General features: G+C 34.6%; 2 protein-coding genes across 3 annotated transcripts; both read left to right on the forward strand.

Moving 5' to 3' along the window:
* The first annotated feature begins 1,493 nt into the window (after positions 1-1,493).
* LOC107889458 (E3 ubiquitin-protein ligase RHF2A) lies at positions 1,494-6,323 on the forward strand. 2 transcript variants are annotated; one of them, XM_016813882.2, is made up of 9 exons: positions 1,494-1,784; positions 3,070-3,207; positions 3,339-3,385; positions 4,249-4,311; positions 4,403-4,511; positions 4,623-4,981; positions 5,097-5,204; positions 5,322-5,673; positions 6,031-6,323. In XM_016813882.2, the coding sequence occupies exons 2-8, from the start codon at positions 3,079-3,081 to the stop codon at positions 5,620-5,622; spliced, it is 1,116 nt and encodes a 371-aa protein (XP_016669371.1). In that variant the 5' UTR covers positions 1,494-1,784; positions 3,070-3,078; the 3' UTR covers positions 5,623-5,673; positions 6,031-6,323. The 2 variants fall into 2 exon arrangements, with proteins under 2 accessions (XP_016669371.1, XP_016669372.1); XM_016813883.2 differs by having other exon boundaries at positions 5,100-5,204.
* A 2,849-nt stretch (positions 6,324-9,172) lies between these two features.
* On the forward strand, positions 9,173-11,734 carry LOC107889457 (fasciclin-like arabinogalactan protein 15). Its single transcript, NM_001326763.1, has 2 exons — positions 9,173-10,478; positions 11,661-11,734. Exons 1-2 carry the CDS (start codon positions 9,173-9,175, stop codon positions 11,732-11,734), a joined length of 1,380 nt encoding a protein of 459 aa, NP_001313692.1.
* Positions 11,735-17,200: the final 5,466 nt, after the last annotated feature.

Here is a 17,200-nt window from a genome sequence, read left to right on the forward strand (position 1 = left end):
GATGAATGATTTTGTTTTTATTATTGATTTTTTTTGTCTTAAATTAGCTTTTTCTTTTTCTTTTTTTATAAGATGGGGTTTAAAAATGGAACGTGAAGATATATATATATATATATATTTGATTTTATCTTTCTTCAACGTTGAGTAATGTTTTAAATTTACTCTCTCTTTTTTTTTTTAACATGTGGACTTAAAATGGATTGAGGAAGTTTATATCTATTTTGAGTAATGCATTTAAATGTGTTTAAATTTATTATTGTAATAGTAACGATGTTTAGTTTGACATATCCAACCTATCTTTTCTATGGTATTTTAACATTATGTGTTCTAATTCTTAATGCTTTTGTTGCCTGCATTGATAGTTGATTTCATAATTTAAATTCATGAAATAGTGACAAGTGTTGAGTCGATTATTTAATAAAATTAAAATCAAAATTAATTTATTAATTATTATATATATATGTGTGTAAATGTAACCAAATAAAAAGATTGGACGAACATATTTACTATACTTGGTCTTTGCATAGATTGAATGTTGCAAATAAATGAAACAGTAAGAAAGAAAATTCAAGTCCATGTTGGATCAAATCTTGCCTCCCATTTTTGAATTAATTTGGTGATGGACCAACAATTCTACATACCAACCAACCATTAAATTATATGCCTTTGAATTCCTGCATTTTAGTTTGTTGAATAATACAAAAACAAAATTCCAAATTCACCAACACATGTTTTGAAAATTCTTCATGTGTAAATTTTCAGTTTTAAGAAGACAAATTCTAAAGTTTTGGAATATCGGTTTAGAAATTTGAATTTTATTTATTAGATAAATAATAAGAATGAAATGGAAAATTATTTGGCAAAAAAAATAATATACTATCACTGTATCATAAATTAACCTTAAATAAATAAATTAAAAAAATATAAATATATAGATTTTTCAAATCTAAAACTATTTAAAGAATTTACATCAAACAAATTTAAGGGAATAAGAAATTATCATAAATATTAATTTTTAAATAATCTATTATTTAATTTATATTATTTTTAAAATTTAAATCCAAAATTTGAAATCCTAATTTTCAAGCATTACATAAAGAAATTTGAGTTTGTAATATTTGCTCTTTTACGTGTTTAAAAAATTGAATACAGTAATAATCAGCGGTAAAAATTTTGTAGTTGACTTGAAAATATGGATCGAAAAATGGGAGAATAATCGGGAGATTTAGACCAGTTCTTGAAGCAAAGGATTGTGCAAAAATTATTAAAATCAATTACTTGGATCATTGTTTTAGAAAATAGTTAGCAAACATTACTTAAATTTTAAAATGATAAAAATACTTTAATCAATTGTAATATTTATAAGATAATTAAATGATGTTTATGAATATGGGTTAAGTGGATTCTATATTTAATATGTATGATTATGTTAAATCTGTTTGGAAAGAGAGAATAAATTTCATAAAAAAACAGAAGTTAAAACAAACCCAACCATAATGATTTATAAAGTAAAGGCGGTCGTATCTTTTCCTTTCCTATTCTCTCTCTCTCTCTCTCTCTCTCTCTCTCTTTTTATTTTCTTCCTATTTTATGATTGGGTTATCATTTCCCCCCTAAATTATGTAGGGTTTCCGGTTATTCCTTAGTGGACCTTTAGCATTCCCTTGGGGTTAAATAAATAGGAAGAGAAGGGGAATTTACAAAAGCTCTAATTTTTGTCTTTTGGTGGCATTTCCTTGATTCCTTTCATTTCTCAAGAATTCTCCAAAATCATATTTTTGGAGGTAAACCCGTGTTTTTCGTTCTTGTTGTTTATGCATTTATATCCTTTCTTTAATTTTAGGACCCATTTCTCATCTGGGTTTCATTGGTTTATGTGTAAAAAGGTTTAATTTTTGTTTAATTCAATGGATTGTGTATCTGTTATACCTGTTCATGGAATATTGGTTTAATTATTTTGCTCATATTTGTTGGAATTTATATCCGTTATAGTGAGTTTTACGTTTAACCAAATTGTATATATTTCACATGTATGTTTTTTCATTCAATGCAATTATTCAGGGCCCGATTTTGAATGGTTGGAGTGGAATAATTGTGTAAGATTATCCTATGGTTGAAGTTTCTGAAACATATTTTTAAAACTTATTGCTTCATTCGGATAAAATTTGTGAAAAGACCAAACATAAATGTTTGCTAATTTTCACAAAATTGGATATCGTTTCTGTTATTTGTTGATCTTGTCTGGTAAGGACAAAGAAGGTTGAATTAATCGGCAAGGAAAAGAACTGTTCACTAATTTTTGGGAAAAATAGTGTTTGGATGTCGAGATAGTTTGTATTGTGGTTTAGTTGAGTTGAGATTTATGATTTAGATGATAGGTTTTGTTAGCGCATCGTGCTGATCATATGAAGGTATTATCCTCTTTGGATGTAACTACATTGAAGAGCAACAACCCTCAAGCTTTTGACTCCGGCTCTAAAGAGAGCCTAGTGGCACCTCTTGAAGCCGTTGAGAGAGGAATCCATGGCCATCGAAGAGCGAAAGAGCATGGTGCTTTGAACTCAAGACCTCTAGGAATATAGAGGTACTTTGGGCAACCATGTTACCACTTGGACTCCAAGTTAGAACTACCATGTACTCTGCTGTTCAATGACCATGGATTTTGCTCTTCAGCAGCTCAAGAGGCGCCCCTAGCAGAAGTCAAAAACCCTGTGGGTGCATCACTCTTCAGCAGTCGCTGTGTAGCACGACACTCAAAGAGGATAATACCTTTGTGTTATGAGCATGGTGCTTATTGCTCTAACAGGTATAAGAACTTTCTTGTCTCCCTCGAGAATAAAACCTTTTTGTAAGGACATCTTTTTTTTGTATCGATATTTAGTCTATTTTAATAATATTAGCTTTGCAGCTTATGGACTTTTGGAAGTTAGATGTGGTCAGGTTTTCGATATGATTAGTTGCAGTCATGAAGCTAAAGAAATAAAAGAAGGTTTTATGTTTTAGCAGGATATAATTGAGTTTTATTATGCTTTCTATAAATTAAAATTTCTGGGGTTTTTAATCCTGAAGGTTCTGAGAATGGAGACGCAGAAGCTAGAGAGTCATATGCAATCAGCTGCAGCTTTTGTGCAAGGGGGAATCCAGGATGCCAATGACGATTCTTGTAGCATATGCCTTGAGGAGTTTTCTGCTAGTGATCCTTCTACGGTAATACCTAAATCAACAGATTCATTTTATTAACCCCTTACTTGCTAATGGGATCTTATGCGCTATTTTCCTTTATCTTAAATTTGTGTGCAAATGCCTCATTTTGAATTCTTTGCTACCTTTGCTTGCAGGTGACTAATTGTAAGCATGAGTTTCACCTCCAATGTATTCTTGAATGGTATGTATCTTGTAAATCTCAAAATACTTATCGTTTTCACTCTATTTGAATTCATTGTTCATGAATTATATATATGACGTCACCTTGTTGCTGGGAAAAGAGGAAAATAGTGGCCTCTAGAGAAACCTAATGACAAATGAATGCTTTCTGCTACATTAAAGGTCTAATTTTTATGTCACAACTCACAGTATATCTGGACAGATAAACTTGACATATAAAGTTATACGGTATGACTATGATCAGTTGACCGTTTAATGAATCTGGTTTAGATGTGACCATATGATGTATATCATTCTTTGTTCCATTTTTTATATTTATTTTGAGTTTGATTGCCTATCCCTTGTTAACTATAGTGTCAGTTAAATTTTGCTCCCCTCTCAGTTTTTTCTTTGCAACAACTGTAACCTGAGTTTTGATTGATGAAGATGACTTAGTTTCTTGTTTGATCTATCCTGAGTTTTTTTTTCCCTTCAACTTCTAGCAGTTAGTATTAGACGTTGCTTTAAATTCTTTGACAGTTTTTAAGATTTTAGGATATCTCTTGTACAACCACGAATGGAATGTCAAATTAATACCCATGTTTCCAACAAATCAAGCACCAATAATAGCTGATACCCTTTTTTAGAAAGAGAAAAAATATAGATACAAAATTTGAACTTTAGGATTTATAGTTCATAATTAATTCACCATTTTGTTTGTTATCATTTACCACATTGTGTGAACATGTTGCTGATTTAATCTGGTCTGGAGACAATGTCTCACCATGCAAGTTAAGTTTTTTTGGATTTCGGAAGTATACACTCTGGAGAAGGAAGAGTTCTCCGAAAAAAAGCTTAAATTTAACACAATTTTTTAATTTGTAGGTGCCAGAGAAGCTCACAATGTCCAATGTGCTGGCAAGCCATTAGCTTGAAGGACCCTGCAAGGTTTAACATTTATTAGAACACGTCTTTAGTCTTGAAAGTTTTTTCATTGTAGCATCTATGGAGTAAGCTAATAACTTGCAAATTGTGACAGTCAAGAATTGCTTCAAGCAGTAGAAACGGAAAGGAGCATTAGCGTTACTGCACCAAGAAATGCTGCCATATTTCACCATCCCGCCCTTGGTGGTTTTGAATTGCAACATGTATGCTGCCTTTAAGTGTTCATATCAATAATTTATTATTATTTGGTGATAAACTTGTTATGACATCCATCCATTAAACTGAACGTACACAATCTTTGCTTTGTAATGCAGTTGCCGGTTGGTGTAAATGACCCTGAACTTGAAGAGCGTATAATTCAGCACTTGGCTGCTGCTGCTGCAATGGGAAGGACCCACCATGCTGGTAGGAGGGAGGGCCAGAGAAGATCTGCTCATAGTCACCAGCACTTCTTGGTGTTTTCTCATCCTAGCACACAGCACCCTGGTTCTGGATCATCAGCTCAGACACAGACAGCAGGAGAATCTGAAGCACCTGCAATCACCGGAGCCACGCCATCCGGTCCACTATCATCTAGAGATGAGGCTTCTCCATTTCCTTCTAGTCAGAATACATCAGCTTCTGGATCTACTGTCAGTCCTCTGGATAGACGAGGATTTTCCTTTAATAATCGGTATTTATGACTTGTCCTTTCATGCATTTTAATATAACATGTATTATCTTTTGTTTGCAGCACTTGTAGTCATTTTCTAATGGTGCGTGTATTGATTATTTGTCTTTGTTTGTAGAAGCACTTCTAGTAATTCCTCATTGCCAAATCAAGAGGAAGCAGGACCATCAGAGTTGCAGTCATTTTCGGAGTCTATAAAATCCAGACTTAATGCAGTGTCCTTGAGGTATGGTGGAAGAATCCAAAATTCCTCTTATAGCAACTCTTTAGAGGTATGAAACTAGAGAATGCATGATTTTCCTCATACGTTGCTAATTTATTCTTAAAACATCTTGAAATGAAGATACAGGGAGTCAATTTCAAAGAGTACAAGAGGCTGGAAGGAGAGGTTGTTCTCACGTAGTTCTTCTATGTCTGATATCGGGAATGAAGTTCGTCGAGAAGTGAGTGCAGGAATAGCTAGTGTATCTCGTATGATGGAGCGTCTTGAAATCAATGGAAATAGCAGAGAACACCAAGCTGCTTCTCTGTCACAACATTTATCTGAACCTTCTGTTACAGAGCAAGACAATCAGCGTAATACAGGGCCGCGTGGCATTATCCCTTCACGACCTCCACATGCCACTAGTTCTCTTTCTAGATAAGAAAAATTATTTCTGCAAATTGAATCTATCCTCAGCTTTTCATCTCTGTAGGTGAGTTATCAGGTCGCTTTGCATCTTTTTGCGCATTATGTTATTATTATTATTATTCAGGCATTGCAACCCACTGATAAAATATATTAAACTTGCTTCCACCATCCCTATTACCATCCAGCAGCCACCTTTTTTAGTCCTGTAATGTTTCTACCGCTTGAATCATGTGATTTCAGAGCCATAGGTGACACTGGAAGAATTTTTTGTTCAGGCCAATTTTGACCTACATGAGTAGAGTAGCATAATTTTCTTGCACACTGCAATCTTTTTATTAGCTGGAACCGATGCATCTTCCCATGATTGTTGATTCGCTTCAATCCTTGTCGAACATTGAATGATTTTTGTTTGGGGTTCCAGGTTCTTGCTTCACCAGAGATGACAATCTGAGGAAATGATGGTCTGCATTTTTTTTTCCTCGTGGACAAAGATTCCTGGAGGTTATTAAATGGAAGAGGGCATTTCCATCTCGATATATATAGAGAGAGAAAGTGAGAGACTTTATATGGTTTTATGATGTATCTGTATCTGTATAGCCTGCTTTAGTGCAATATATGTATTTATGTCTCGTAACTGATGGCTAATTTGAGTGCGTGAAAGTTGGAGGGAAACAATGAAACTTAATGGATTATGAAACAACATCCTTCAAATAATTTGCTAAAAGGTCTCTCTCTTTCTCTCTTTCTTGTCAATACGTTTATTAGTTAAACCTTCTAAGACATTCCATGGCTTGTAGATTCTGGGTTTGGATTTTGGAGGGAGGTTTCAAATTTTCACAAATTTGTGACGTTAAATTTCCCACCCAACTCAGAATTTGCGCTCGAACATGTCTTTAACCTTTATGTATAAATCTGGGGGTTTGAGCTGGAAATTGAATGGCATATAAAAAAGAGAGAAAGAAAGGTCCAGGTGGTTGATTAGAAAATAAAAGAAGAGGAATATAGAAGTGGGGGTGTGGGTGTATTTCATTGCGGAATCCAATGAATATGGGACCTTTAAACCTTTATATGATTGTCACTAGCCTTTCTAGTTATGTCAAATATCAAACAACATTCCACTTCTTCAATTATTGCAATTGTTTTTCACATCAATTTACTCAACATAATTGAATATTGAAATATTAAAAAAGGGATTGTAAAAAAAATGAAGAATAAATTCTGTACTGCAGTAAAACATTTAGACATGAAATATGTTTTGAATTACATTTTCACACGTGGATTTGAGAAAATATATTCTATTTTAGCCCACCAACTTAAAAAGATGCTCAAATCTCATCTTTTAAATGTGGATTTTCTTTTTAAAAATAATTAGTTATTATCATCATCATAATGCACCGTCATTCATGAATGAGCAATAAAATAAACTAGGAAAATAGTGTATCGAAATTTAATTGGTTTTGGTATTATTTGAGAATGAAGGGTTTGATATGAAATTAGGCTTCACTTGTTAGGGTGTCTTTGTTCTGAGTGTTTAAAAAAATAAAAATAAAAATTGAGAATCATTTTAAAATCAAGAAAATATATATTTTAATAAAATGAAAGAATCATCTCAACTTAAATCTACGCGGCTGACTTGAAAACAAACAATCTATTATAAAATTAGTCTATCAACTTATCATGAATGATTATGTAATTGCTATTTTTTTAAATAATAATAATTATATTCTTGTTTCCTTAAATAAATTTTAACCAAACATGAGTATTTATTTTTTTGGAATATTAATAATGTTTATTTGATGTGAATGGGCTCTATTGTTGTAATTTTTAGGATGGAAATTTCATAGTTAGGTTAAACATATTTATAAAGAATGTTAAAATTTATACATGAATGGGTAGGTAGAGAGAGTGGAAGAAGGTGCAGGAACTAGGAGTGACTTGGAGGGGAAACTGAAACTGACACACAATCTAACGGTGGGAGAGGTTGACGCCACCGGCAAGACTTTGATATATCATTTACGTAAAATTCTGCTATTACCCCCTCTACTTTACACAAGTTATGGATTTAGTCCTCATTTTTAATCTTTCAACTTTCGGTCCTCTAACTATTAAATTTGTTAACTTTTGCTATTTCAAAAATAGGATGCAGTAATGTTATGTCAGCTTGTTGTTTCTGCATATTAGTCATTAAAAATACAATTAATTGATTAATGATTGTCTATCATTTGTTCCAAAACTAAAATTTCAAAATTTGGAAAAGTATTGAGAGTTAAAATGATTCAATTGGATAATATGAATTCAATACATACTTGTACGCATAGTACTAGACTAATAATTGAGTGTAACAAAAAAGGTTCAACCACAGTACTAAAATATCAAAATCGCAAAAAGAAAAGAGACTAAATTTCAATAATTAGAAAAATATGATGACTAAAATGGATCAAATTAAAGCATAGAGACTGAATCCACAGATTTTTCAAAGTACAGGGACTATTTCCAGAATCAAACCTATGCTATACAAAATAATAGCAAGACTCTTACTTTTCTTTGCGTTAAAACAAAGGGGCGCCAATTTTGTATTTCCCCATTTTCAATTTTTTCTTCATTTTGGGACACCGACAGCTTGCTATTGCCTTAGCTTGAAGCCAGCCAGCTTTTGTGTCGGGAGCCTTCTCCTTCACATGCCCCTTGTTTTTTGCCCACCGCATTTATTAATTGCTTCATTAACAAAGTGGACAAGCTCTAATTAATTGCTGTATCTATTAATTATCAACTCTAAATATTGGATGTTGATTAAAAAAAATATACATTTTGATGGATGAGGTATGTATAATTTGGACTTTTTCGAAAGCTTAATAAACTAGCTAAGTAGGTTATCCTCAAACCCAGAACTGAGTACCAAAAACGATGGGAGTTGTGTTCAACTCCTTTCTTTTTACATGTGAAAACTATTGTCTAGGAGAAGAAAAAGAACTTAAAAACCTTGGATGCTCTTATTTGATAATAATCCTTAATCACAGCCACAAAAAATAGTAGAAATGCAAACAAAAGGTTCCAAGAAAAGATAAACCCCACCACCAACCTAACTCCCTCTCAACACTTTTTTATAGTCAAAAGAAGTAAATAGTATTAAGTAAGAAGGCACGGCTGAATGAACTAAGAAGCCAAGCCGAGCGAAACAGAGTCCTGACAAAGTGACAGAAGAGGTCGCCTTCTTCCCCCGTGTGGTCCCCTCTTCCAGGCTGTCTTTAGCTCAACCCTTAAAGAAACTTGTCTCTCCCTCTCTTTCTCTCTCATTCACAAGCTTATTCTCTCACTTCCCCTGCGCCAGCAAACCCCCAAAAAGCCAGCCCACATCCCTTCTCTTCTTCCTCTCCATTGCTGCATTATTGATATTACCTCCTCTTCTGTTTCATTATTTTCTAAGCCAAAGCAAAGCAAAGCAAAGCAATAGTCAGTCCTTCACCAACCTCCCCACTTCACTCCTCCTCCTCCTTCACCACCCTATCTTCAAATATCTCTATCTTATTTGAGTTTGTTTGTTTTTCAGTTCCCTTTTGAGCACCATGGGTTCTTCCATCTATGGTGTCTCTTCCTCCCACATCTCCCTTTTCCTTTTCTTCTCCTTTCTTTCGCTCTCCACGGCTGCATTGCCTCAAAACCCATCTGGGAAATCCTCACCTTCTGGTCAGATCAACTCCAACTCCGTCCTTGTTGCTCTTCTTGACTCGCATTATACTGAGTTAGCTGAACTTGTCGAGAAAGCTTTACTTCTCCAGACGCTTGAAGAAGCGGTTGGCAAGCACAATATTACCATTTTTGCCCCTCGCAATGAAGCCTTGGAGCGTCAACTCGACCCCGAGTTCAAGCGCTTCTTGCTTGAACCTGGGAACCTCAAGTCCCTCCAAAGCCTTCTTATGTTTCACATTATCCCCAAAAGGGTTGGATCCCATCAATGGCCTGATCCGAAAACTGGTCCTGTCAAGCACAACACCCTTTGTAACGATCATATACGCTTAACTTCCCAATCCACCGGCAAAAAGACAGTTGACTCAGCCGAGTTGGTCCGACCTGACGACGTGATCCGACCCGATGGAGTCATCCACGGGATCCAGCAACTTCTCATTCCCCGCTCTGTCATAGAAGACTTCAATAGGAGGCGTAATCTACGGTCAATCACGGCCGTATTACCTGAGGGTGCGCCGGAAGTGGATCCTCGCACGCACAGGTTGAAGAATCCAGCGCCGATTCCAGTTGGAGCTCCACCGGTACTCCCAATCTACGACGCTATGGCTCCAGGTCCTTCTCTGGCCCCGGCCCCGGCTCCTGGTCCCGGCGGACCTCGCCATCACTTCGATGGTGAAAGCCAAGTCAAGGATTTCATCCAAACTCTATTACATTACGGCGGGTACAACGAAATGGCTGATATTCTAGTAAACTTGACATCTTTAGCAACGGAAATGGGGAGACTTGTTTCAGAAGGATATGTTATAACAGTCTTGGCTCCCAACGACGAAGCCATGGCGAAGCTTACTACGGATCAGTTAAGCGAGCCAGGGGCGCCGGAGCAGATTATTTATTATCATATCATCCCCGAGTACCAGACGGAGGAGAGTATGTACAATGCGGTTCGGAGGTTCGGGAAAGTGAAATATGACACACTGCGGTTGCCGCGTAAGGTAGTGGCTCAGGAGGCTGATGGTTCCGTGAAATTTGGGCATGGTGAGGGTTCAGCTTATCTGTTTGACCCGGATATTTATACGGATGGGAGGATATCGGTTCAGGGAATCGATGGGGTTTTGTTCCCGGAAGAAGAGACCCAAACTGTTAAGAAACCGGCTGCTGTTAAGGTTGTCTCCAAGCCCAGGAGAGGTATGTTCTTTTTCTTGTACTTTTGATGTTAACCCCATAACTCTTGTTTGGTTAATTGTTAATTAATTATTTTTAGGATATAAATTCATAAATGTGATAACGCTGACACATACCCTCTTCAACATATATACGACAGTCTCTTAGCTTGGAAAAATTAGTTAAATGGGGTTTATATTTTATAAGAGGATGAAAAGAATGGAAATTTTGGAACTTGATAGTGGGAATTCAATTAGTGGTGTGGAATTGGTTCTGGGAATGATTACTAAGTTAGAATAATTTGGGATAGTGTGCTTTTTCCGATGGTTGATGTTGTAGGTGGTGGGGACATATAGGCATCATGGATTACGCGTTTATAAATCGTGGCCTCCTTTTGATGATGATTGGGGGGGGGGAGGTTAACCTTTAAGCATATACGACTGTATGGAAAGGAAAGCTGGGAGCTATCTTTGCTTATCATTGCAGCAATAAGCCAGTACCGCTGTGCCATATTAAAGGAATAATTAGATTAATTTTGTCAAAAGTGGTGGAGGATGACACAAGGTCGATATGGTGTACCGGCATCCTTCTCTGGCAGGAAATGCTCTTAGTTGTAGTGGTAAAGTGTACAAAGTTTTGACAGGAACTACTTGGTTTCACTTTCGAATAAGGGATTGGATTTGGGCAAGTGGGAACTTGTAAATGGTGTAGAAGAAGCTTCTGAGTGCTTTAAGCTCCAATATACTAGTTATTTGGTACACGTATAGAAGTGGTTAGTAGGAGGAGGATCTTTAACTAATCATTTCTTGTGCTCATTGCCTTGGCCACCGACGAGTCCATGTGAAGTAAAACACCTAAACATAAAAGCTAAAAGTCCAGGGATGCCCAGCTGTTAGCCACATTTGTCTACCCCACCACCACTTCATTGCCAACAATACCTGAAAATAATTAATTCCCATGCCGTTAGTATCATATATATATTTTACTTATCGTTAAAGCTTTTGCAGCTAGCTGGCAAGATTTGTTGTCTGATTGCTTTCTCTATACTATTTTGTTATTTGACCTTAATTTTGTATAGGAGTTTGGTGGTTGCTAAGGAATACCACTCAATTATTCAATTTATGCCACTTAATTGCCTGATTTAATGTGATGTAGATGCTTAATTACGAGTTAGACATTAACTGTGTTTGGTAATTGATAAAGCAGGTAAGTTGTTGGAAGTGGGATGTTGGATGCTTGGCAGTCTTGGAGGGGGCTCAGGATTCCGATGGTGTCAATGAATATAAAAAGAAATTGGTAGTGTGGAGGTGAACAATACTTTTTCCGGGTAAAAACATGCATTCTCATCTCATCTTAGGGTTAAGATTTTGTGTCATAATACAGTGGAAGGGAAGGGCCTGGCCTGGTGAATGCTCGTTTCATATCCTCAAAAAAAGCAGACGAGAAAAAAAAAAGTCCCCAGAAGCAAAAGCGAAAAGTTTGGTGTTATTTTGTCATAAATACTGTAATTACATACCATTTTTTTAATTTTTTTTTGTGTATGAATCATTGCCTCTTATTATATAATGCATAATGATAATAAATATGAACAACCTTGGAAAAACCTAGAACTTTTTTTTATCATCACATCAAAGGTTCTTTTTATTCTTTGTTGGCCTGTGTTGTGGATTTTGTGCTAGCTTTACCTACTATTCTCATTGGTTGCTTTTTCCTTGCAATCAAATAATAATCATCATCAATTATGAAGACTTTTTGACAATTGGGAAAATACTGGACAGTTTTCTAACTTATCTATTGGGTTAATAGGCATTTTCAGCAAGCGTTACCTGCACGGTGGGGAAAATTTTTAAGTGAATTTTGGGCTATGAATCTGGCTTTAGTCTTACCTTTGACAAATTTGGTATAATAACAAAAGAAAAAAAAATAAAGGCAAAAATAAAATGGAACATGCAGTTGGTGATGCAAAAAAGAAGAAGAAAGGGAACATGGGATGTTGGTAGAGCGATGAGAGTCAATGCCGCTTTGCCCAAAATGTGGCTGGAGACAGGCTGTAGACATCGGCTTGGCTCATTGGGTTTGGCTGTCTGTGGTGTGGATATTAAATCATAACCCCCCCCCCCAGCTCACATCACACGCCTTGGAAATTTGCTGACACTTTAGACAAATGGGTCGAATCTAAATCACTGTGTCGTTGGCTCCAGGCTCCAGCATGAATTAGCTGATTTTTCCTAATAAATAGAAAAAACATTTGCAAGAAAAAAAATAGGATATGTCAAATCTCATATATCAACAATATTCATACACTCATGGACGGGATTTGTGACCTTGTGCCTGCGTCCTCTGTTAAGAGTTTCGAAGCTTACATTATATGTCAATTATTGGCTCTTTAATCACATGTTTGTGGAGATTGAATTTTCAAATCTGCATCTTTTCTATAAATTGTAAGAATCATTGTGGTTTAGGGAGTTGATTTAAATCCATCCACCATACATTTTCTTTTCTTTCTAAAAGACAATTACTTTGTATTGAATTTTAATACAATTAGTATAGCATTTGACACATCTGAATTCTCATATAAAAGAATCGTAGCTTAGAATATAAATTTAGGATGTGTCAAATGTCACTTGGAGTCTTGTTTTGTAAATTTGGCTTTTAAGGTGGCGGCAGCCAATGCCTTGTCCACAAGAGACCCTTTGGGACAAAAGAAAAAAAGGGTTTGCACCTAACAATTCATACCACAACGCTAATAATCAAAACATAATAAGTGGGGGTTTCAACCTTTAATCAAAGCTAGGAAAAAGAAGAAAAGATTATTGGGAGGGTCCACCTTCCCCTTAGTTGAGCTTCTTAGGGAATTGCAGGGGGGTTTATTTTATACAAAATGGTCAAAATTCATGTGCTTTATATCATGAGAAATGGTAGGTAATAAATTGCCAAAAAGTTAGGATCACGACAACGTGAACTCGTTGAATTCTAACCCCTCTTCCATTATTAATGAAGTGAATTTGATATTAGATATTAGGCACCAAAGCCCTTTTTTTCTTCTTCAAAACAGCTTGAATTGCCATCAAAGTTGCACTACTTTATCCGTCTTAACTCCTAAACATTAATAATTATTTTGTAAATAAAATACAACACAAATAATAATAATAATAATATTAAATAAGAAAATGTATTTTATTAAATGATACAAATTTTAATATAAATTCAAGGGTTACATGTCCATATCTCATCATACAATAGTATTTCATTAAAAAAAGTTCAAAAAGTAAATTTTAACATAATTTTCGATATTTACCTTCTTAGTAACCCTCCGAAAAAGAATGTCATCATCAAGTTACAAATGTTATTCACAACAACAGCATGAAACTTGAATCATAATTATGGTTTTGGTTGAAGCATTTTGTTGCTGGTTCAAGGATGGGGTAATGCTTGAACTGTCGCCATCTGAAGGGTTGTTTTTGCAGCAATGGTGGTCTTGTGCCTTCCAAGCTTGGCGATATAGCACGCCTTGTAGGCATCTATGACAATTACAATAGATGTTAGATGATTGTAGTATAGATGTACATTATCCCCAGTGCATGTGAAGGTAATAGTTTGTATGTTAAAGAAGCAAGTGATGGGGTTAGCTAACAACCTAATCTAGCTAACAATACATCGTCTCAGTTCAGGCCACAAAAATTTAACCCGTAATTACAAGACTACATTGTGAGTTAATGCAGAGTACTTTTTATGAAGTTGTTCAAGGATATAGTATGAAATAAAAGTTTGTAGATGTAGCAAAGATACCTAATGATGACAGAGGATCAACTTTATTTAAAATATTCAATAATGAGATTTTTTTTTTATAAAAAAAATTTACATTAAAGAAGTATTTAGATAAAATCATATATGTAAAAACCATCTTAGGTCAGTGATCTCAAAGTTAGTGCCAAAGATGAATGCTTGAAGGTTTGTTTTGTAGAATTGATTCTCAACACATTGAACAATGCCTTATGCACAACAGACCCATTGGAACCAAAACAAAAACAAAAAGGGTTTGCACCTAATAGTTCAGATCACAACAAAAATAAGTGGGGGTTTCTACCTTTAATCAAAGCTAGGAAAAAGAAAAAAAAGATGATCGCAAGGGTCCACCTTCCCCCTTGTTAAGCTTCTTAAGGAATTGCAGATGATATTAGTAAATTGCCAAAAAGTTAGGATGATGACAACGTGAACTCGTTGAATTCTAGTCAGATTAAGAAATCTCCCATTAGTAATGAAGAGTTGATTGTATTTCAACAATGGAAGTTTCAAAAGCATTATCATGTTTTTAAATCAAAACTGATTGGATTTTGTTCTATTTAAGTTGTCGATTAGCTTTAGTTCGTGCTTTAATTATCAATTCTCTTTAAGGGTAGATTTATGCCTTATACCATAGGTTTTCTTGGAAAGTTATTATACTTGTATGTTGGGTCAATCTGAGGAAAGTGGGTGTAAACAATTGTATATCATGAATATTTTACTTTTATCTTGTGTTTTTGGGTGAAAACTTTACTTATTGTGTGTGTTTTGATAATTATTTAATAGATTCCACCGAAAAAAAGCTAAATCAATTTAAAATTAATATTTTTAATAGTTTATTTTTTGAACCTATTTGATAATTTATAATCAATGTTAAATGATAGAAATCTTTAATCAAAAGTGTGAAAATTGATAAATAGATAACAAATTATTTATCGCTTTTCGCTCTTTTTGATACAATGTCTAGGACTGCTTATAATTTCTCCTCAACACTTAAATAAGAAGATAATGCGCTCCAGCATACTCGAACCCATATCCTCCTACATTGGCAACAGTGTCGATACTAATCGAGCTAAAACTCAATCGGTTATTTTAATTTTTCTTTAACATTGCAATACCGTTTTAAAAATTTTTTAAGTTTAAAATTTAAATTTATTTAAATTAACGTGAAATATTTTAAAAAATATAGATGAAAACAAAAAATAAAATTTTTCATAATTTAAATTTAAATTTTATCAAATATTAAGTCCTTAATTTTAATTAATATATGACTAAACTTTACAGCTTAAATCTAATAATTAATTTTTTATATAGCTATGGTTTCGCTCTTCAGCAATTTTGGTCTGTAATTGCTTTAAGAGATAACATGAAGGAGGGGAAAACCTTATGGCTAGACCTATTAACAAGCTGGGTTACCTCTCCAAATTCGAAGGCTTACTCGAAATTTAAGAGGGTTTCGGCAAAAATATAAGGCATGTTTAAAATATGAGTTGCGCTCGGGCTTTAACATTCAAGGCTCAAGTCCGGCCCGACCCGACCTGTTTAAATTTATAATACTTTATATTATGTTATTTTTATATATCATGTAGTTCGTGATTGCTCCTTTTCTAAAGCTATATGGGTAGTAGTGGTTCCAAGGCAAGATCAGAGTATCTTTTTTTCTCTACTGTTTAAGGAGTGACTTTTATGGAATTTGCAGAATAAAAGCAACTTGAGTAACGATGATCTTAATTGGCAAACCCTATTTGTAATATTGTGTTGGTTAATTTGTAAAAATAGAAATATAGATGCTTTTTTTTTCTGATTGTCACAGGTGTACCCAAGCCATTGCGGATACAAGTTATAATTGGGCCAGAAATTATCTGAATTTGGATGTGAAATGGAGCCGCCAAGATCCATAAGGGCATTTCGAGTTGGTTGCCTCCTAAAATGGGTTATATAAAGATTAATTCTGACTTTATTCTGATGGGGCGGTGTCAATTAGTAGGCAAAGTGCTTCTATTAGAAGAGTGTTAAGGAATTCGAATGCAAATTGGTTGTAGGGTTATACGATGAGCTTTGGTAAAGAATCAGTTTTTAAAGTTAAGACAAGAGCGATGTTGGAAGGCCTTTTTATAGCCTGAGAAAAGGGGTTTAGAAATGTTGAAGTTGAGTGTAATAATACTCTATTGGTAGAATTAATATTGTTTGGTGAATGAGCCAATAGTAGCTTAGTGGAATTACAGTTGTTACATCAGTTGTTGCGTCGAAGATAGGAGGTTTGCATCCGACATATTCCAAGGGATCAAAATGGGGTTGCGGACCACATGGCTAAATGTATTGACACAGGAGATTCTTTGCTTCGTTTGTCTGTAGTTCTACCGGTTTCGGTTAGAGACTTGTTGGGTGAAGACCGTTATGGGTCTAGATCCGTTTAACTTATGAATCAGTTGTTGTAATCGCTTAGTGCTGTCTCTTTTCTACCAAAAAAAACTATACTAAATATATAATATTACTCTAATGTAAACATTAAAATAATGTTAAGATGATTATATAAAAAAATTTCAATAAATAAAAAATGCATAAAATTATTAAATATTAAAATAAAATAAAATAAATATTTTTTAAAAGAATTAAAAAAACAATATGGGCGGGCATAAAATAAGCTTGAGTTAGTCTTCTACAAATATGGATGGGTTTGGACAAAATTTTAGATTCAGATTTCGAACTGGGCCGAACCTGGACAAGTATAAAGTATTTTAATATCATACTTAAACTCAACCCGAACCGACCCATGAGCACCTCTACTTTTGAGTGCGGTGCACTTTAATAGCCGTTTTTTAGTCCAACAACATCCAAAGAGACTTCAACCTTGTTTTGTGGCAAAAAATGAGACTTGAGTACTACTATCTTTCCTATATGATATGCTGATTCGGATGTGCATTTTAGTCATTTTGTATGTTATTTTTTGTTATTTTAATATT

Source organism: Gossypium hirsutum, chromosome A09 (assembly GCF_007990345.1).
Source record: "Gossypium hirsutum isolate 1008001.06 chromosome A09, Gossypium_hirsutum_v2.1, whole genome shotgun sequence".
NCBI lineage: Eukaryota > Viridiplantae > Streptophyta > Magnoliopsida > Malvales > Malvaceae > Gossypium > Gossypium hirsutum.

Coding starts and splice junctions, on each gene's coding strand:
- LOC107889458 (XM_016813882.2), top strand. CDS start 3,079: ATGGAGACGCAGAAGCTAGAGAGTCATATGCAATCAGCTGCAGCTTTT. Junction 3,208..3,338: donor CTGCTAGTGATCCTTCTACG/GTAATACCTAAA, acceptor CTTTGCTTGCAG/GTGACTAATTGTAAGCATGA. Junction 5,205..5,321: donor CTTAATGCAGTGTCCTTGAG/GTATGGTGGAAG, acceptor CTTGAAATGAAG/ATACAGGGAGTCAATTTCAA.
- LOC107889457 (NM_001326763.1), top strand. CDS start 9,173: ATGGGTTCTTCCATCTATGGTGTCTCTTCCTCCCACATCTCCCTTTTC. Junction 10,479..11,660: donor TGTCTCCAAGCCCAGGAGAG/GTATGTTCTTTT, acceptor TTGATAAAGCAG/GTAAGTTGTTGGAAGTGGGA.